The sequence below is a fragment of the Fringilla coelebs genome (genome assembly GCF_963513975.1).
Source record: "Fringilla coelebs genome assembly, chromosome: 1".
NCBI lineage: Eukaryota > Metazoa > Chordata > Aves > Passeriformes > Fringillidae > Fringilla > Fringilla coelebs.
The window spans coordinates 23,394,816-23,416,956 of NC_140028.1; the positions used below are offsets into that span (position 1 = coordinate 23,394,816).

At 36.4% G+C, this 22,141-nt stretch overlaps 1 protein-coding gene across 2 annotated transcripts in view; it reads right to left on the bottom strand.

Moving 5' to 3' along the window:
- Positions 1-7,938: 7,938 nt before the first annotated feature.
- MTDH (metadherin) overlaps positions 7,939-22,141 on the bottom strand; it is a 32,439-nt gene continuing 18,236 nt past the window's right edge. Inside the window, exons 7-13 of one of the 2 annotated variants that reach the window (XM_084204533.1) lie at positions 21,984-22,070; positions 20,115-20,213; positions 17,936-18,060; positions 17,260-17,379; positions 14,763-14,882; positions 10,788-10,944; positions 7,939-9,196 (exon numbers count right to left, since the gene is read on the bottom strand). In XM_084204533.1, the coding sequence (XP_084060659.1) occupies positions 9,126-9,196; positions 10,788-10,944; positions 14,763-14,882; positions 17,260-17,379; positions 17,936-18,060; positions 20,115-20,213; positions 21,984-22,070 (779 nt within the window). In that variant the 3' untranslated portion in view covers positions 7,939-9,125. The remainder of the gene's footprint in view (positions 9,197-10,787; positions 10,945-14,762; positions 14,883-17,259; positions 17,380-17,935; positions 18,061-20,114; positions 20,214-21,983; positions 22,071-22,141) is intronic. The other variant, XM_084204534.1, reaches the window with a different exon arrangement.

Consider the following 22,141-nt stretch of genomic DNA (forward strand, 5'->3'; position numbering starts at 1 on the left):
ATTTTATAGGCATGCACATGTCTGAACATGTTTGATTATAGCCTTAGGCAACTTTGGGAAATCCTGACTGAGCCAACATTGCAGAGCTGTCCCAACTCATAGTGGTGTTCAGTAATGGACTAGTCAAGGCACAGAGGAAGAGTAATTGCAGTAAGACACAATTGTAACTCATTATCTGCACTGCAATTTAGTGTCAAACATCTATGCATAAACCTTTGGAATACCAGAGGTTTAGTCTCAGCTTTCAGAAACCCCATCTCTGCAGATCAGGATGATACACATTCACCACTTTCATTTTTAATGTAAAAATCACTGATCACCAACATGACATTCTCCAAACCCAAACATAGTTTGAAAATGCAAATCTGTACATATTTCCCCTTCCCTTTTGATGTTTAATGTATATAGCCTTAAAGCCACTTAACTGCCAGGTGGAATGGTGTGTTTTGTATTTGTAAGACAAAAAGACTCCTCACTGTGAGTTTTACCATGCTGATGGAGACATCCTTAAAGCCCTGACAGAACAGCCTCTTGATAGCTCACTTCATTTGGAGCAGGGCTGAGCTGCTCATTTGCCATAAGAAAAAAATATTTAAAAGTGCAATTAGTAATTCTTTCTTCAGTTAAACTTCAGCTAAATTACCTTTTTTTGAGGTGGATTGCTCAAGAAATATTAGAGTTTAAAGCCTCCAACTGTATCATGTCCTCCATACAGCAGCAACACAAAGCAGAAGTGAAACACTGTGTGAAAGATAATGCATGGTGCTCTCAAGAGATGTTAACATTACACTAAGTGTTGACATAAGAAAATGTGTTCCAGCACAATGCTCCCTGGCAGCACAAATTCCAGTGGCATACTAGTGCAAATTCAAGATTTTTAGAGATGGAATTCTTAATGTAAAGTGAAGCACTTGCAGTCCTGCTTTCGCAGAGTGATCTTGTGCTGCGCAAGATGTTCTGCCTCAAAGTGAAACAGACAAAAAGTTATTTTCTTATGTGACACATATGACTTCTGCCTAAGTTTGATCATAGTTTAGCATTCACATGAAGTCATTGCAGAAATCCAAAACATATAGCAATCTTTGGGTAGGTAAAATCTGCCTCTCTCAGTCATCTGTGTGAGGCTTTGGAACCCTTCAGTTATCCATCTCTATTAAATATTTTTGTATTCAAGGAAGTACAAGTTAAGGTGTTTTAATAATTACAAAAACAGTCACTAAATTTTCTGTTTTGCATGCCTGCTAAGGGCTTACAGAAAAAGACATTCTCCTAAAACATCATGAAGGATTTCCTCAGTTAACAGCAGGCTGCATGAGTTGGATGACTTTGAACTGCATGTTTGCAGTATATGAATATAAAATAGCACAGTATTGATTTGCCAGCTCAATTCTATCAAGTGCTGATCCCAGTCCAGAAAAGCACTTAAATACTTCTTACTACTAGTACTACTGTTCAAAAATGTTCAATACACAGGTGAAGTTCAAGTAACATTATTTTTGTTTATTAAAAAGACAGGTTTTCCCTTTTTTAAAAAAATTAAATAAACACATTTGTTCGGAGCAGATTGCTGTTTGCACCTCCATCCTTGGAAAATGCAGAAAAGAATTCCAACAAAAATGAAGAAAATATTGAAAATATCCACCGATTAAGATTTTTAAATGTTTTTAAAGTAACCAGCAAATCATGATGGTGACAGATGGTATCTATGAAGGTGCACCTCAACTGTTAAATACTGTTGTGCCCATCTCATACTTAATGCAAGAATATTAACCCCACTACACAGGCCACAGACTTGACTTACAGCAGAAACACCAGAGAGCCAGCTGGAGTAAGAATAATTCTCAAGTATCATCACAGCCCTCCCCTGATTTAACAGCTACCTTTGCCCCTGCTGGAGGTGAGGCAGAGGGGCAGGGCAGGCACGGGTTAGGGTGAGCTGGCATTGACACTGCTGGCTGCTGGTCACTGCTCTGCAAGAGCCACCATGCAATCTCAGATTTGGTTTTTCTTGAAGTGGCTACTCAGACCATGCAGGCAAGAGTTCACGGAGAAAAAGTTTAATCTGAAAAAGTTTCAAAGCAATTGAAAGACTCCAACTTTGCAGCCAAGCTAAAGGGCAGTGTAACTAAGGCACAAAACTGGAACAACATACTTTAAAAGTCAAATGAAAGATGATGCTGGCACAGTAGGGTTACTTGTAACAGATTACTTGAGACAGGCACCTGAGGCAGCTGCCCTGTCCTAAACTGCCCCTGATAAAACTCAGTTGGGCCAAGACTACAGGCTTTTTTATCACTGAATTTATAGCCTTTATTCCCTCTCAGACTATCACCGATGGATTACATTCTGCCAAAATTCAGAAGCCATATGGTGGTGGTTATGAAAAGGATACTGCTAAACACAGCAGTAACCTATAGCAGTTAAGTCTTTGAAGAACACATGGACATGACAAAGTCTCAAACTTCTGGAGAAAATCACCTTGGTAACTGCAGAATTTGATTGATAGAAATACAATTCTTGAGATGCATTTCATGTATACCACAGGAAAAATCCAAACCACTTATGGAAAAGACAAGTAGCAGTGATGTAGATTTTAATTGTTGTCTGTTTTCTGTTCATAATTTTACTGCATTCAAACAATAAAGTATCTGACCAGCTTTATGGCATTGGGTGGTGCCTTTTTTTGTTTTTTTTTTTTTTTCATTTTACAGTACAGTACAAGGATCATCTGATCCAATCTTTGTTGGCAAAAGCACAGTTGAGACAAGATGGCCCAGGAATCTATTCAGCCGGATCTCAAAAGTGTCCAATGCTGGGGAAAACCACAACTTCCCTGAGGAGATTATTCCAAAGGCTGAATGTTCTCTTCATGAAAAAATTTCCCCATGTGTCCAATTGGAACCAATTGGAATAACTTTCACCCATTATCCCTTGTCTTTTCCATGTGGCTTCTTGCAAAAAGGGAGTCTCTATTTTTTCTTTAAATAGTGGAACATGGTGATAAGGTCTCCCCTAGGGTCTCTTTTCTCAAGGCTGAACAAACCCAGTTCTCTCAGCCTTTTCCCTTTGACAGGCCTCCCAGTCTGTGGCTCTTCTCTGTACCCTCCCCAGCCTGCCACATCTTTTCTGCACAGCAAGGACCAAAACTGAGCACAGTATTCCAGCGTGGCCTGATGATCTCTGAGCAGAGTGGGACAATGACTTCTGGATCTCTGCTGATGGTGCCCTTGTGGATGCAGCCCAGCACCCCGTTGGCTTTCTGTGCCAGCACGGCTCTGTTTGCTCATGCTGATCTGATTGTCCACCTGGATCCCAGGATCCCTTCCCACAGAGATGCTCCCCAGCTGGGGAGACGCCAGCCCGTGCTGCACGCCTGGGTTATGCTTTCCCAGGTGCAAGACCTGACGGTTGCCTTTGCTGGACTTCATCAGATTCTTGTTAGCCACTCTCCAGCCTATCCAATTCTTCCTGCAGGGTGGCTCTCTCTTCCAAAGCATCCACTTTACCACTTAGATTGGTATCATTGGGAAACTTCATTGTGGTGCACTTGATCCCCTCTTCCCGATCTCTTTCTGAGGATATCAAACAGAGCTGGGCCTGACAGCAATCCCGAGGGACCCCATTCGTGCCACGCTGCCCATTTGAGGAGGAGCCATTGACCAGCACCCTCTGGGTGCTGCCTCTCAGCCAGTTCCCACAACCACATGGAGCACTCATCCACACCACAGCCCATCTGTTTCTCCAGAGGGAGGCTGTGGGAACCCGTACTGACAGCCTTGGAGAAGTCCAGGAGGCAATGTCCACCCACCCCACAGCAACCAAGCAGCTTACTTTGTCACTGAGGGTGACCAGGTTTGTCAAGCTCAATTTGTCCTTAGTCAATCTATGTTGGCTTTCCCCAGTCCTGTTCCTCATCTGACTTGTGACAACTACCAGAAAGTTTTGTTCCATAATGGTCCCAGGGACTGAAGCAAGATTGACGGGCCTAAAATTCCCTGGATCCTCCTTTAGACCTTTCTTGTGGATGGGGTACATTAGCCTTTTTCAGTCTTCTGCCATACCCTCAAGTCCACATCATCCCAAGATGATGGAGAGGAGCCTTGCAATGTCGGCTCCTGTAATTGCTCACCCCCATTGCTGGCTCTGTGTTTGCAGCAGCCTGGATTTTGGTCCCAAGGCCAGGGGGGCCAGCAGTGCTGGTGCAGAGGTGAAGGAACTGTTGAGAGCCTCTGCCCTTTCAGCGTTACCAGTGACTAATTCTCCTGCCCTGTTTATCACAGGACAGTAGTTGCTGTCTGTTTCTGCTTGCTGTTTTTATACCCAAAGAATCCATTCTTGTATGTTTTGACGTCTTGGCCAAATTCAATTGGAGGTGAGCTTTTTTTTTTCTAACTCCATCTTTGCACACCCTGGCAATGTCCACATAGTTCTCAGTGGGTATTTATCCACATTTCCATCTCTGGTATGCTTTGCTTTTGAGTAGATTGCAGAACCTCACAGTTAAGCCAAGGGGGCTCTTGCTCCTCCTACATCCCTTATCTTTAAAGGGGATGAAGGTTTTGTGCTTTCAGAAGAGCATTCTTGACAAAGTCCCAGCAATCATTAGCTTCTTTACTCTCCAGGGAAGCTTTTCCTGAAATCTGTTCCTTTTTGAAGAAAATTAACACCACAGTGATTTCAGACATGGCTGCAGGCGTTTTCCACATTCACTAGCTGCCTCTGTGAACAGGTGAAAATGCGAGGTTACCGATCTTTCACAGTGCCTTTGAAGATTTCTGAGATCAGAATCAAAGCTTGCACATATCCCTTACACCCATGCCCAGCCCCTCAGCAGCAGAGGGACAGCAGTTGATACAGCTCCTACTCTTTTGGCTAACTGGCTACAGCTCAGGAAGGCACTGGTCTCCGGGGTCCCAAGCCTCTTCAAAAGACACATTAAAGCCTGGCTGTCTGAAAGCAAGTCCAAATTACAGAATCACATCAGAGAGGAATTCTCTCCCATCTGGAGCTTTGTTTGCAGACATAGCTCTAGGCATGACTTTATTTGTTAGCTACATAGGTAAGGCTGGCCAAGGACATAGCAGTCATGAAAAACAAACTGCGGCAGCCTTCATCAGAACAGCCTCTGAAAAAGCCCACCTCAGTAACAACATATTTGGTTTATACTTCACCAGGTATTTGAAATAAGGAATCACTTGAAGTCTGAGTCTATTGAACAGCTAAGTGGAAATACTGTTAGTACAGGACTTGCTATCTGTGAAGAAACAGGGAACCACCTCATACCTAGTCAGTTTTGAGTCCATTGTGGCAATCCGGTTCCGAGTGATCCATGACCAACCCTCTGCCATGGACTGAATTAAAAATACTAAGCCAAGTTAAGGGATCACTTAATGCTATGAATAAGACAGCAAATATGTTTTATAGTTGCAGATGTTCCTAAGCATGTTTTTTTAAACAGTATTGTATGAATTCCTGAAACCATGAGTTTCATGTTAAAAGTTTTAAATGCACTTTTCAGAATACACCACTATTAAAGACATCACAGTTTTAGTTAAAAAAACAACTTTCAGTGAACCAGAAACCTTCAGCTTGGTACAAATAGCCAGAATGACAAGAGCAGAAGTTTAAGTTTCTTCAACTGAAGGACCCGCTATGGAAATCAGACAATTTTTGTAATGCAACTAAGTTTCAACAGGAACAACCCATGAATCATTAATAACATGATACAGAACACAATCAACAATAATTCCCACCCTCACCCATGAAGAAACAGAAATCATCCCACCTTGCTCCCAACATCCATCCCAACTAACAGCAGTTCTGTTAGTCCTGCAGTGAGCAAAATTCATTGTGTGGCCACATTACTTTCAAGTTAAGAACTACCAGTCACACAGCCCTTCCTGCTCCTTCTCCCCCAAATTAATTTGGCTGATGCTCCTTGTTCTTAAATGAAGTAATTCACTCAGAATTTTAACAGTAAAATATTTCAAGAAGCAATCAAAATTTTCAGGCTTTGTCTCCTTCCAGTTACAGCAGAACAATGAAGAAATCTTTAGTACTGGTCTGAAAAACCAGAACTGTTCATTTTTACTCAGTGGTCACCAGGAAGACTCACAAGTACAAGTCTGTGAGGGACCTGCAAGTTTTAACAACTGAAATCTTGACTGGCAACCTAGTTGAGTTAAAGGCACAACAACTAACAGATGAAAGTCTGCTTAAACCATGTACTCTGATTTCTGCACTTTTCAAAAGCCTTATTCACAGGATAATCCCACGGCTAGGAATTATTATTGGGGCAGTTTCAAATGAGATACAATTCAGTTACAAAACAACAGTACTAGCAGTATTTCTATAAATTTTGAAATGCTTTTAATATGTACATTCTTTCTTAGTAAATATTAAGGTAGTGCTCTTCACTTGCACTTTTTTCTTTAGACTTCTAAAAGGGCATCAGAAATACAGTTTTCACCCCCCTCCAAACCAATGCACAGTTACCTTTGTAACAAGCACATATGAATTCTGTACACCTTCCCCTCCCCACAAAGGAAATAAAAATATGCCATGGCTATCCAATTACACATCATCACAAGTTTAAATTACACATACAAATAATTCCAGAGTATTTAGAAAAAAACAACATATTGGATTTATGAAACCATTTCATGCATTCAACAACAGAAAAAAAAAAGAAAAAAAATATTAAGCTTCTTTAAAAAAAATATTAAGCTTCTTTAAAATGGTGTTTTTTTGCTCTATCCAAGTACCAAAGTCTGGATTCAGTGTATCATTAAGACTAACCACTGCTTGAATCATAGAAACATGACAGTACATAGATAACCAAGTTTCTATTTATAGACAAGATGATATAGAGTTACTACCTCTTCAATGAATGTCAAATAAAGCAAGTTTTGCTTTCTAAGACATTGAAACTGCATATTAAGAGTAAGAGGTGCTGCTAAATAGGTAACAACATTTTGAAAGGATGGCTATGTATTTATATGACCCTGCTTAGCAGTAGCAGTTAGTTAGCAGGGTTCCTATGTTTTAGCTAGTTTGTTTCTTTTTCCAGAGTGACAAGCTATTTGACTAACCCAGAAATATCACTGATTTTATTTTCAAGAGAAAAAAAAAAAGAATTTATGCAGTGAAAGTCCTTGGGGGCAGTCTCTTTCATTACATAAGATCTTTGAATTTTCTATAAAAGAGGCTTGTAGCATAACATACAGTTTGGAAACAGATTTCAGACATACATTAAAAACCTGAATTCAAAGGATATTTTTTAACCTTTACTATGAAGTCAAGTAAAATTATAATATTATTTACATGCAAAGGACTCTGCATGATTTCATAATATCTTATTTTTCATGTTCACCTTCAGATACTCCTTGAAAAGCTGTACTTCAGTTCTAAATTTATTTCACATGAATCATGACAAATATCACTCTTAAACATTATTCCCTCCCAGTAAATAAATCAATACCATCAATATGCTCAATTTATTTTATCAATTTAGAGTGTCATGTTCCTGACATACAGGAGTTAATTAATACCTGTGCAAGTTAGTATCCATTTATTAGGAAAGTTCTCCATTAGCAGGTGCATTTTCAGTACAATTAAACCCAGCTTGCTGCATTATCTGCTCTTGCCTTGCAATACTGTCAAACTGTTGAGTATAGTAAGAGCACGAGATTGTTGACCAGTACCACGTGTTACAGCTGTTAACAATTCTATTTGCGCCACAAAACCAGAAGTCAATCATTTGAAAAGAATCTTGACTCTCTAACTGAATTTACCAAGTGATGTTAAATGCCATCCTTAGCAAACCAAATTTTGTAAAGGCTATTTACAGTGTACATGGCTGAGCATGTACCTTACAGACACAAACATATCTCCAGTTTAATACCACCTCATTACAGTGCTTGAAAATGACAACACATCTTCAATGCCATTTTAATTAACAGTTTCAAGTGGGAAATGCTCTTTATTTTACAACCGCTTTACTTGCATAATTTTTTTTTAATATAAAAACACTAACTCCTGTCCAGAAGTCTAGACTCATTCTAGATACTACAGGTTAAGGCAGTAAAAAACCGTGTTCCTGATAACTGTTTTTGACAATGTCAATTAAAGCTGTCTGAAGCTACTCCAGTTCCCCAACAGATCTTTGAAATCCAAATAATTTGTGAGTGAAAAATTCACTTTGATTTCTTCAGAGTTTTAGTAATATAGACAACAGAATTGGGTATGGTAAGTCAACAAGTGTTAGGAGAAGGAAAATTTTGATTTCAGTTCATTTCATGAGTTTAGAAGTTGAGAGAATAGTTTTTAGATGGGATCCTGAATCAACCAAGAACTGTAGGGAATGAAAAAGATAACCAATTTTATGCACATTACTGCATTCTTAAAAATATACTGTTATCTTCAATAATTCAAGTAAGGTAATAGACATTATAAAAAATAACTTCATGAACCATACTCAAGTTTCAAATCACATTCTCAAACTTTTAACCCAAAGCAGTTTTATTGTGTTAACTTCATATAATAAACCATGAAGGTCTGACTATACAAATGGTGAATGATTTGCTCTTGAGATTCCTGCGATAGCTAGCAGACTTGCTAACCAACTTACTGTAAAGATATGGCAGATTATGTATTGAATCAAAGCACTTTGATTAGGCATGAAACAAATTCAAATGGTTGACATTCTGTGCTTCTAATGCATCACTCATAAGAGAGGCAAGAAACACCCATTATTGTACAGACAATTATTTTTACAGAAAACCCCTCCTTGAAATTAATCTTTTATCCGCAGCTGTAGATGAGAGTATAATCTGTTGTAAACAGGGCACTGTGTTGTAAAACCAGTTTTTTTTAAATTAAGATCTCTCTCCAAAAGTTGGAAAAACAGACTCTTCAGAATGTCTTTCAAATGTAGCATGTTCTGTTTGCTATATCATAAAGTTACTTTCATTTGATTCCTTTTTAAAGATGTTTGTGTTCACAGCAGTTCTGTTTTTAAAAATTGTTTGAAATTTATATAAAATTCTGTACATGTTCACAAATTATTGCATAAACAGCATAATCTTCATGACAATATTCAGAAACACATGTCCATCTTAGGAAGTTCACGTTTCCCTTCTTGCTTTTTTCTTCTTTTTAACTTGTTTGGGAGATTCCCAGCTTTCTTCAGACTTTGCTAAAAAACAAAACATAATTATAGTGTTAGGACTGAGAACATTTACACAGAATTGGCTTTTAGACTCCTGGATAATACACACTGTATTATTACAAAGTGATTCAGATCTAACAACTGTAAGTTTTATTCACCTGCTTCAAATGAAAATAATTTCATTTGAAATGCATCTAACACAATACTTGCCAATTTCATCCTCCTTTTTTATCCCACAAATACTTAGATGTCAAAGGTCATTCATTTTGCAAATATATTATTTATAGCAGAGTCATTGTTATTTTCTGGCCTAGAAATAACATACATGTACACAATTGACATTAAATGCCCACTTTTACCAGATTACACTGCTCTTAACCACTACATATGAGTAGTTTTTAAAAGTACTGAACTATGTAAAGCTGTGGTTACATGGAATCCATATTCCAATAAAGAGGCACTACGTTCTTAATAAAACAGACTGCCTTAAAACATCCTGGCTGCCAAAAGTGGTAAAAAATGCTAAGTATTGTACATACTGAACCTAAGAGATGTTCTTTCAATTGCTGAGGCATGAATCAATCATAAAAGATTTCATATTTTAGAACCACAACAAAAAGTTTTAAGTTGATACATTGACTTGAAATATTCCATTGTTTCATATGTTAAAAGCCAAGAAGCCAATTAATGCAGCTGAATGAGATTTTGTAATTATAAAGTCATCATGTTTCTTCTGAAGTCATCAAAAACTTATTTAGTACTTCAACACTTAGCCAGCAACTTATTATGGATTGTCAGTATTTATTAATTTTATTAAAGAATCTGAATCAAAGCATCATTTTTTTTTCCAAGCAATACCTTTCATATCCTCACTTCCCTTCTAAATTTCCTGTTTTACTGTGTGAGTACTTCAAATGCTTTCGAGGGCGAACACTTTTGTCAAGTACAACAGAGGGTACATTTGACATTTCTGGACACAGCATATTTTCAAAAAACAATATACCTGCAGCAATTCAGCCAGGTCTATGTGCTGTTAGACTACAAAAAAAACTCCACCCAATATCTTTCTGCTCCCAAATAAGCAACTGTTTCCCGCTATAATTACATGGAAGCATATGGGAAAAGATGCTAATGAGCTAAATTGAGAAATCAAAATACCTCAGTGGGCTGAAAATTGAATTATTTGCATTTTTTCCCAAATTTCTGGTAGCTAAATATTCTGTCAACTGCAATGTTAGTAACCATCTGTTCTCCACTGAAGACTTGCAAGCAGCCCTTTGAAACAATGTTGGCAGAACTCCTTAGTCACAGCATGGAGCTCCAGTCCCAATGGTGATGAGTACATCCAAATGTCTGTTAAGGACTGGACAAGCCTAACAGATATTTTCAGTCATCCAAGCATATGAAGCCAATTTTTCATCACAATGAAAACAAAAATATCAAGGTGCTGTTACCTTTAAGGAAGTAAAAAATATGACAAGATGTATAAATAAGACACAATGATCTGATATGGCACTTTAAACTCAAACCCCAGGGCAAAGCATTCTGACTACACTTTATGGGGAAAAAAAAGTACATCCTAACTTCAGACAAATAAACTGCACTGAGAGATACTTACTCTGTGGAGGAGGCACACTGTTTTGCTTAATATTGGGACTAGAAACATCTGTCTCTTGCAGCATCTGTGGCACTTGGGAAGTGATCTTGTCAGAATTGCTCTCTGATACAATTACAGATGGCTCAGTAGAAACAGCAAGCAAAGGAGCCTCCTCAGACTATTTGAGAAACAAAAATAAGAGTTTCCAAAAGTTTTATAAGTAATACAAAAGCAAACACTCTTACATGGTGCTATTTCAGCAGTACACTTAGCAGCTACTGAGAAGATGGCATTGAAAAATTAAGCCAATATTAAAATCCTTAAAATTTTTGAATTGAAGCTGTAATACTATGACTGCCATCTAGTGCCATCATTTTTAATTGCACACAAGCAAAGATAAATGACACTAATTCTTAAAATACAGCACATGTAAAGAATGGGAGACCAATCTATAAATCACAAAGACCCTAAAAGAACTCTAGAATATTCAACAGAGATGTGAAACAGTGACCGATATGCATTTGGTTGCAAGGTAAACAGGCAAGTTAAATAGAACCAAATAGATAACTCAAATCCAAAACAAATCACATCTCCAGCCATTCCTATAAACCACTCGAAGCACTCTGTATGCTTACAGAATAACAAATATTTGCAACAGCAGTCATCAAGTATTTCAGTGGAACTTACTGCAGAAATAACTGCCAAGTAAAAGGTACTTGCCGTATTTTTTAATTATCTAGTTGATTTTGAAGGTTCCCACTACAGAGACAAAATGTAACTGTACCCTAGTGTGTAGCACTTACTGTAATTAAAATTACAGCAAAACAGAAAAAACCCCCATTTTTTCTGTTTTGACATTCCAATAGGAAAGTCAGAACATAAAAAACATAAGACCCTACACCAAGTCACCAAATTACAGAAGGCTTAAAAAAAGAATGTATTAGAACATAGCATTTCACCAAGCAATAAACCCCAAACTTTTAGGATGTTATTAAGAAATCACAGCTGTAGTTTGTGTCACCACAGCCGAGACCTGGAACTAAGAAAACCAAATAGCGAAATCTACATCCCTGGATGCAGATGTACAGATCCTATGTCACAGTCACCAGTTTTTACTGCTTCCATCACTATAATGAAAGCATCTCAAAAATTCAGTCAGAACATTCAAGAGAGCAAAAAAATACAAATTTATTTTTTAATCATATCATACTAAGCAAGAAATTAAACACTTTAGTTGAAAAAATCCAACACATGAATTTAAAGGATAGCAGTTCTCCGACCTTTTATGAATAGTTTGCTGTGTTTTTAACACATCAACTGAAATAAGTTTTTTTAATATCCATAATTGCAGCATTTCTCTCAATCTACTGAAAAATTAGTTATCTCAAATTTTTTTATACAGCAACCATGCTGATAAAATGAACTCCCACCCTACAGGAATTCTAAGCTTAGCCAATTCTAATGTTGCCTAATGGTTAGCAATCATCAGTTACATAAATAAACGAACTTAACAAACCGTGATTTCTAAAACAAAAGGAGGACACACAGCTTCTAGTGCAAGGTAATCAATTCAGTTTTGGCATCACAGTTTTGTTAGGACAGTCACACTTGACCAGCAGGTAAATCAACTCAATTAAGATTTTAATAGCTCAGCTGCCTCAGGTTGACTAAGAAACATGTTGCAGCTTGAGTGTTACAGTGTGCAGTATTACTGCAAATGTAATGATACAAATACATACAGCACTATCTGGAAATTTTTCCAAATAGTTCTGTCCAAATTTCAAATACAGGCAGTATTGATGAATAAATATAAAAATGTTGAATAAAGTGGGTAGTGATGAAGACATTAAAAAATGGATACTACTCTTTGCTAGATATACTCTCTGCTAATTCAGAAAGGAGGCCTGAAACAACAAATAAAGCCTATTAGATAATATAAATCGTTATGTGCATAACTCTATGATTCAATAATGAAGTAGTGACTTGTCTGTTACTGTTACTTCTTTTTCCAAGTATCTCTCATCCTTGTGCCTGCTGATAAAATGCAGAAGGTTTCAATGCAGCACAATGTATAGCACAGGGGAAATACCATCACCAGATACTGTGATGTGAAACACAAGGTTCAAAAATCAGCTGTTTCTGAGGATATGCTGACTAACAACTTGTTTATATTCAGTTTGTTTTTCCCTATATTTCATTCTCATGTTTTGGAGCATTTGCTTAAGACTAAACTATCTACCTTGGAAACTTAAGTCATCTGTTCCACACATCACTCACAGACAGTTTCTAAAACTTTTTACAACAGCCAGGTCAAACAATATTGGAAAGCATCTTTGCATGTGTGAAATTACAATGAAGCCAAATCTGATGTCAAGGAGACTTGATAAAGACTGAAAGACCATCTGCACTGTCAGAAACAACAATTCACAAGTTGTCCTTTATCAACTCTAGTTTCAGAGAATATTAATAATAATTTTGTTTGTCCTTTGCCCCCACACTAAGTTTTATACAGAACATGCCTTATTTCACAATTACCACTTATACAGCTATGCACAGACACATCCATGAACAGATTGAATTTAAGATTCAAGAGTAACAGAAGCCCTCCAGTTCCACAAAGAGTGTAATGTAGGTCTACATGAGATGTTGATGCCCACCTAGGAAGTTGGGTGTGATTATAAACAGTAAAGCACTGAGAAAAATCTGCTGAAACTGGGCTTGTATTTTGGCAGTGCTGACAGCTTGTAAAAAAAAAAAAAAACAAACTGCAGATATTTTTCAAACTAATTCAGATTTCTTAAGAGCAGAATCTGTAGCCTTCCAGGATGCACTATTATGCCTTTTTCTAGAAGTCAAAGGCCTGCCACCTTGATGTCACAATCCACGTTTTTTGTCTACACATTTTCAACTAAAGCCTCTAAAATAAAGCAAAAACTCACACTTCCAGGAGTTTGCATACACAGGCAGATGTCTTTTCAAATACAGCTTCAAAAAAAACTACCACAAAACCAAACAATACACTAGTCAGGACAGAATAAGCAGCTGTTGCCAACCTTGATTAAAGGTTGAACTCATCTAAACTAATCAGTTGGAATAAATAACTGTAGTAAAGCTCTACTTTTATAAGCCTTATATATGTCTGAATGTGCTTTTCAAGATATTTTCAACCAAAAAACTATTTCTGTAGTTTTCATTTGGTGACTTGCAGTCCCTTGTAAAAGATTTCATTCTGATGTTTTCATTTGACTCTTAAGACCTCATTATTTTTATGAAACTAATGCTTAGCAATTAAAAATTAAATTTCAGTATTCTGATACCCTCTGGTACCAAACTGCCGTGTCACTAGTGTTGTTCACTCTTTATGGAAATAAAAAACAAAAAACAAAGCCTCTAGAAATATTAAATATTTTCCACCTTCCTAGAATGAGATGCTTTGTTGGGTAGCAGTACCTAAGAAAGCTGCTGTTTGGAGAAAGATGAAAGAATTTTTATTGTCTAGAATATTTCAACTGTGAGCTGAAGCAAACAGTTTGTGAATTGGTTCAAATAAAACCTTGTCTTATTAAGCCATTAAACTCAGTACAGCTATCAAAAATCAATTTTAGACTGAATTTAAGTCAGAATATTTTAAATTAGTAACACTTCATTCTGTTGCAACACAACAGTAGAATATGCCACTAGTCTTGTGCTCAGACCTATTAGTTCTTAGGCTTCTACATTTCCAAGTTTTTGACCATTGCTTGAATATTCAAACAAGAAAGTAACTTGCCAGTGAAGAAAGTGACTAGTGATTTGGAAGATACTGCTTCACAGAGTAGACATACTTTTCAAAAGTCATAACTGACCTCCACCTAAAATTCAACTGTTCAATTGCCTTTATATTCATAAACATATAGCCTGAAACAGTATTCCTACTTATCTGCACAAATTAATCTGTCAAATGACCTGAGCACTTCCAAATCAAATCATAACATAAATCAAATTTTGCATCCCTACCTTAGCTGGTTCACTAGTACTTATGGTCTTCAAAGAAAAAGCTCTTTCCTGCTGTGCTTGAACTTTTGAGGTATCCGCCTGAAATTGCTCTCCAGCTTCTCTATCCAGTTCTTCAGCATCCTACAAAAAGGGGAGTGGGAGGGGAAAAAAGAGTCTGTGTTTGCAGTCAAGTTCTGACTCTTCTCCCCTGTGAATCAGTTTTGTTGCCATAATCAGCTTCTATAACTCAGAAAATCTATGAAAAAGAATAATTGAAGTAGTGGGCTCATACTAGCCTATGCTAACACTCAAAATGTATAGAACAACATAATAAAGAAACCCATATAATCCAATAAGGCCCAGAAAGCAGGATGCTTCATGCATACATACTAACAAAAATCCCAATTTCAGAATGAACTGCACTTCACACTCCTGTTAAATTATAAGAATGTGAAATAAGAATGAATTTACTCTACACACTTTGCAAAAGTATCACAATGACACTTTACTGTTCTTGGTTCTGTGCTTTGTTACAAGTTTTAAATGCAAGCTGTATAGTTTTCCATCCTTATTACGCTTTAATATTTTAGCAATGCAGTTTAGTTTACCATAATGCTTGTAAAGTAATCCTCAGTACAGAAATTGAAAATATATCCAAAGTATCCCAGAGTCTCAACCTTTACTCCTTAGACAACCTAAAGTGGAAAGTTTTCATTTTAAATGTGGAATTAGAGTAGTTACACTTGTTAGTGGCACTAAAAGAATCCTCTGGTTGTGAAAAGGTCTCTGAGTTTAAACTGGAAACACTGTTCCTTCACTTATCTCCTTATGAAAGTGCAGTCACAGCCTAAATCTGATTCCTGACAGGAAGGAACACAGCTTACTCCAAGCTCTTCAGCAGGTCTCTACTGCCTTAAACACTGAAGTCAAGAAATGAGTGTGAACATTAAAGTATAATCAGTGAGAAAGATGAAGATGTTTAAATGAACGTGTACCATTTTTAGAGGATAAGTACACACATTTTAAATGAGTTTGAAGTAGGACTGGCAAGCTAGATTACTAAACTGTTATAACAAGGGTAGCTTTTGTGAGCAGTTCAGTCTGTTCCTATCAAGCAAAACTCCCAATTCTACATAGAAATTTAATACAGATAAGTTCTTATCTGTAAACTGATGACTTCATAGACTGATGGACTGTAAGAAAAAGTAACAAAATTGAAATGCCTGGAGAACAATGAGTAGAATAACAAATCTGATCATGTTAATATAGAAAGTAGGACTCCACTTGACATATATAATTTAAAAGACAGCTCACAAGCAATGGGAAAAAATTCAGAATGCCCTCACTGACCTTAAGATTCATGTAGGACACTCACAAACAGCTGTTAACCACAACTTATTAATCTTGACTTATACTTAGAGTCATATAGTCCAGAACAAATTTCAGTTAAAAAAAAAGCTGCAGCCCTAGTGCTCCCAGACTGAATTTGCCTCAAAAGAAACAAGGGAAATCAAAACAGCTCCACCTTCACACAGACAACTTGAAAATAAAATTTCCTGTAACAGGAATTTAATGTTTTACACCTTTTAATAAACTTAATATGTGATAACCATAAAAGCTAATCCAAAGCAAGTATGACTGAAGTTTTTGCTTTCCCTCTCTAATTCAGTCTAATCCAGTCAGATTCCACTGAACATTGGTCATTTTGTAACTGTAAGGAATGTAAACTATGAATGGCTGTCACAATAAACACAAGCAGGATGCATTCTGGTCATTAGCTATTAAAAGCTTTCTCCCTCTAGCAAAGTACTTGTTTCATCTATTCACACATTATTCAATTGCAATGTGAACTGCAATCTGCTTTTCCTATTTTTACAAATCTGTTTCAATGCAATTCTTCAAAAGCTATTTAAGTAACAGAGAAAACTCCAACCATCTTCAGTTTGAAAATATTCTTTCCCTCATTGAAATCTGACTCACAGAGTAGCTCCACCAACTGAGCTTGAAGCAGTGGCACTGACCATTTCACATAAATCAAATTAAAACTATTTCAGAAAACCATTATACTCCCACACAATTGTACTTGAAGACAACTTAAGAGAAAACTTCAACTTCTTTTATTCTCCTAACTAGCTATATTTACCAAAGCAGCTGTCTTTCAAAGGACATGAGGGAAAGGCTTCCCATGCAGAGGACAATTCTACCTGGAAGCATCCCTACAGTACAGAATCCAGATTTGACATAAAATAAGTAATTCAGGATAAATACTTTCCATGTACTTTGTGCTTTTCATAAATCCAGCAAAACTACCAACTATCCCATGTTCAACTTGTGAATACAACAAACTAAGGAAATACTAGTAAAATAAGAATTACTTTAACTCTTGAGAAACAATTGTAGACAATCCAATAAAGAAATTAATTTCCCAAAAATAATTTTTGTCCAAGATGCTGATAGCCATAGGTAATGTAATTTTGTGAATTCCTTGTAATTGACTTTTAAACCATTAATATTTTACCTGTGCAGGAGAGTTAGCTTCTTCACCCTGCTTCTTCTTTTTCTTCTTCTTTTTCTTGGATTTGCCACTTGTAGAACTCTGAAGAATTGGCTCTGCTTTTTCTCTTTCATTATCTGAAATCTTCATATGGGAACAGAAGGTATTTAGCATTGAAAATGCCAGTGAAACATACCTTGTATAGATGAAACATAAGTCAATAGCTATAAGGAATATACATATACAAGTGGAAATGAACACAATCTTATTTATTCAGTTCATTCTAGAAAGAACACATTCTTTACATGCTATCTGGTAATACAGGCAGAGGAGTTGGGAATGGAAAAGGCAGCAGACCACCAGGCACTAGTGGAATAGAGATGCTGTTTTTCATACTGAGAATTAAATATTGTCAAGAAGTATTTATAAAAACAGATCTAAACCCTCTCAGTCTATACTGATAAAGTAGTCCTTATAATTATGGCAAGACAGAAAGGTTTAAGATGGAGCTGATTTTTCTCTTCTCAACAACATTCAGTGTTTTCCTTCTCTGTGTAAAGAGCAAACACAGTCGTGCTACTCTTATCACTGTAACTGTCATGAGAGATTACCTTTAGCATTACCCTTTTAGCTACTTTAAGAAATGGCCAAAGTGGTAAGGCCAAAGTCCTGGAGCTAAGGAGAAAATACCACCTTTTACCTTCTGAGTATCAGATCTCTCTTCTCGCTGAGGAACAGAAGCAACTTTTTCTTCATCTACCCAGTTTCCCCACTCTTCTGCTGGTGCATTCCAATCAGAGCTTGGATCAGCTGAAGAAAGTCCATCTAGAAAGATTAAAAGGTTTTTTCAGGAATATTGCTTTATTCTACAGGTGCTCATTTCCAGTTTAAAGATTAAAAAAAAAAAACCCACTACACATATATATCCACTTCTTGATATCAAGATATAAATAGCAATTCCCTGTCTTTCTGAAAAAATGGTAAAGACTTTATTGATAAGTGGAGGACTCTTTAAAGTAATGAGTAGGATAGTGATTTTACAGAGCCTAATCACAGCAGCAGCTAGCTAGATGCAGTTGCTTCAAGACTTTTTCTAAACTATATGAAGAGGAACAAACTTAAGAATTATCTGTCTTAAGCAGTTCTCTGTATTTTCTTTCTAGCTGGTGAAAAAATTAGGATGAACTGTAACATTGATCAATCTTGCCTTAGTAAGATTCCTTTACACGGTCTTTTACAAATTCTGAAACTGTAAAGTCATAACTTTGCCATTTTTAATAATTTTTTTTCCTAAGACTCTTAAGTCCATACTCTATATTGTTATTATTCATTTATGATAGAATTATAGGTTTAAAGGGTCAGTTGCATAAAAACTAAAAATATCAGAAGGGAAGAACTAAGCCTTACACTGCCTGTTTAGTAGAAAGTTGCAGCAAGCTTATTTTAAAACAGAATATGTTGTAAAAGACTGCATTTTCATTTCACATTCATATTAACATCACAAATATTTCTTCTTGCCCAGTCTACACCAAATTGAAGAACAGGCAAATTTGGTCTGCCAACCATGGTGGCATTCAACTTAAACAACTGAAAATAAAGTCAAAATAAAAAGCAGCAATAAATCCAATTAAATTTATTGGCAAATATGAAGCCCAAATACATTAAGCGATCTTAAGATTAGTTAGAACATTTAGAATAGTTAGAAACTTTCCTAATAAAAATATTACCTTAATGACACCTACTTCAGATGCTAAAGTTAATTGATTTGAAAAATATTACTCAACACTTTTTAGTTTACCTACTGGCCTCTCAGTAGTTGCTTAAGAAAAAAAATCCATTCTTAGTAATAATAAAAACTAGTAGCATTTGTAAATACAGTTAGTTTTCTTATTCTGATCCTGATAAAGCAGCAGGGTGTGTCTGTGTATCACTTTGGCCGAAACTTGCATTTGCCCACTTCTGTTAGTTTACTCTTACTTTACAACTATGAAAAAATTCTATTAACAGAAGTTTCAGCCATAAATATTCTATGCTCAGACATGTGAATCAATTATGCTTTTGATAAAATGTAAAACTGCTTACTTTTAAATGATTAACTGAAATGTGTTTCCTTATCCTTAAACCAGATAAAGAACAAAAGGTAAGTTTCAAAATTATCTGGTAACAGAGCAATCATGCCAACAGTGGTGGAGTCAAGGACTGCATGAATCTATTCCACTTTTCCAGTTATTTAACTGCACTAAGTTGTTCTTAGAGAGGAGGTAACAGGCAAGGCTGCTTCTGTCAACTTCTGGAACAATTCTTCAGGTCAATGCCTAATGAGATGCACTATGCTTTTTTATCAACAGGGAGTAAACACCAGCTCTACCACAACTCCCAAGTAATTTCACTTATTTCTACCCTGTATATGCTTCCTATATATGTAAGAACTTCTAATGTTTGCTAAATGAGAAAGCAAGTTAGATTAAATACAAGAGTCTGATGTTGCCTTAACTTTCCAGTAAGGTATGAACATGTAAAAACAAATTGATTCAAATTCTATCTACTAAATACATATTTTGCAGACTTGCAGTAGATTTTTCTCATCACTTGCAGCAAGACTGTTTCATTACAAAGATTTTTCTACCTTAAAATGCCTGAGCTCTCTCGCTTCCAAATTTGAATCTCCAAGTATTTTTCCTAAAAATGAACAATTTTCTATCAGAATTTTCTAAAATATTTCTTTTTAATTCCTTCAAACTGTCTAGTAGCTTACAGAACTCAAGTATTTCAGATTTTTCCTCAGATACCCACCATTGTCAAATACAAGTAGCTTATAGAAATAACTATACTTTAACAGTAATTAGCATTTTTTTAATGAACATTTTAGAGGAACATACTTAACCCAGACCATTCGTCATCAACAGGGGGTTGAGCATGACTTAAATCCCACTGAAAATCAGAAGTACCAGCCTGAGAAACTGATTCACTGTTGGAACCTGAAAGGGAATAGATAAAATTGTACTTGTAAGTTAGCAAGCTTCCTGAAGTTTCCTTGGGGAAGGAAGGCTAATCAAGGTAGGAAAGGACGACAAAAGGCTCAAAGAAAAATATCAGATTTTAAGGACTACAGACACAGGAGAACTAGTAGAGTCTTGTTCATAAGGTATATTCAGAAAACAAGGAAGCTGAAGAAGGAAGACAAAATAAAGTCATGAGAAGAACTCAGATAAGAAGAGTGAGTAAAAGTGGTCTGCTCAAACTGAAAAGCACAAAGAAATTTTATGGATAATAAAATTGTTACCCTGTATCAATCTCTTACAGGGAGAAGCTTAAAAGAAAAGACCACTAGAAAGAAACCATATCAATTATATTGCAGATCAAACAAATTATACGTTACTAAGAATCCACTTCTCATTTAAAGCAAAGGTTTCAAGAACATAAAAGCAGCAGGACAAACAACAGTAAGGCCAATACCATCATGAATACAGAAGGTGCTACACATTTAACATAACTGTTTTCAGAAAAATAAACAACAAACACAACTATTTCATTAAAAAGTAAACCAAAAACTAATTGTAAGAATTAAATAAATTAATATTTTACTGCATGATGAAACTTCTGAAATTCAGCATGGGTCTCTATTTTTCAAACACCTCTGCAAAAGATACCTCAGATGACAGAAATATGGACATGTTCTCATTTCTTTTGTGGTCACTTTGCATCACAACATTGTTGGCTAAGGCGCATCAAAGAAAACTATTTCTCTTGAAGTTGAAATGGTGGTATTGCAGCTGAACCTTAGCTCAGTGTGCCACCCTACTTTATTAAATAAACTGTCATAAGTTTTAGCTTAGAGACTGAACTTGGTTTCAGGTGGCTGCTTGGGATTTTTTTTTAAATTAAAACTCTCTGTACAATTAAGATGCTGGACACTGAGCCTTAAGTTCAACAGTTAAAAGCCTGTACACTACAATACAAGCAAATGTAGCCTAAGTGCATAAGCACTTGGCCAGCTACTTCTGAAAAGGAAACTGCCATGCCAAGCTCACAGTGTAAGCAAGCAAGAGCAAAAAACCTGCCATATGATCCCTTTATTGCATAATAAATCATTGTAGGACTTACATTAGCTGTTTAACACGCAAGATTTATTATGAAGACAGGTTTGTACTCTATAACACACAACCCTTCAACAAAGAAAACCCCAGAGCTTCAGCATTTCCATTTGTCATACAGAGAAAGACTCAAGACTTCAAATCCTGCCCATGGAATGTATTTTCAAAGTAGTGATTTAGTTCCTTTATGGGGAAGAACTCAATCATCAAATAAACTCCCTCACAGGACTGGGGTAAATGGGCTTTCCTAGAAAGAAATCTTCAGATCTCTAACTGGAAATACTGCAGTGCTGAGAAGCCTCTTATGCCCATTACTATAGACTTAACACAGAAACAAGGTGGCTAAATAAGAAATCACAGAATCATAGAATGATTTGGGTTAGGACATACAAAGATCACCTCATTCCAACCCTCTCTAGTTCCAACCTTCTTACTAATATTCTGTGATTGATCTAGCTTTTGATTATCAATTTAATACAGTTACTTTACTGCATAATTTCAGCATAAGAAAATAGCTTTTTAAGTGTCTTCCACCTCTTTGCAGTACTATTTTCAAAGAAAAATGAGAAAATGCATATTAGTATCACTTGGCAAACTCTACTCCACTTGGTGGAGTAGAAGAGAGTGGAAAAATGTTTTGAAAGGCACACATACCAGAAACTCCAGGAGTTAATCCAAATGAGGAGAAAGAAGTAGAATTCTGTTCAGAGGTATTAATCCTTGCATCCACATTCCAAGCAGCTGTGGGGAAGGGGAGAAAAAAAAAAAGAAAAAGAGCATCACACACTGCTGGCAATGTTGAAAATGTAGCC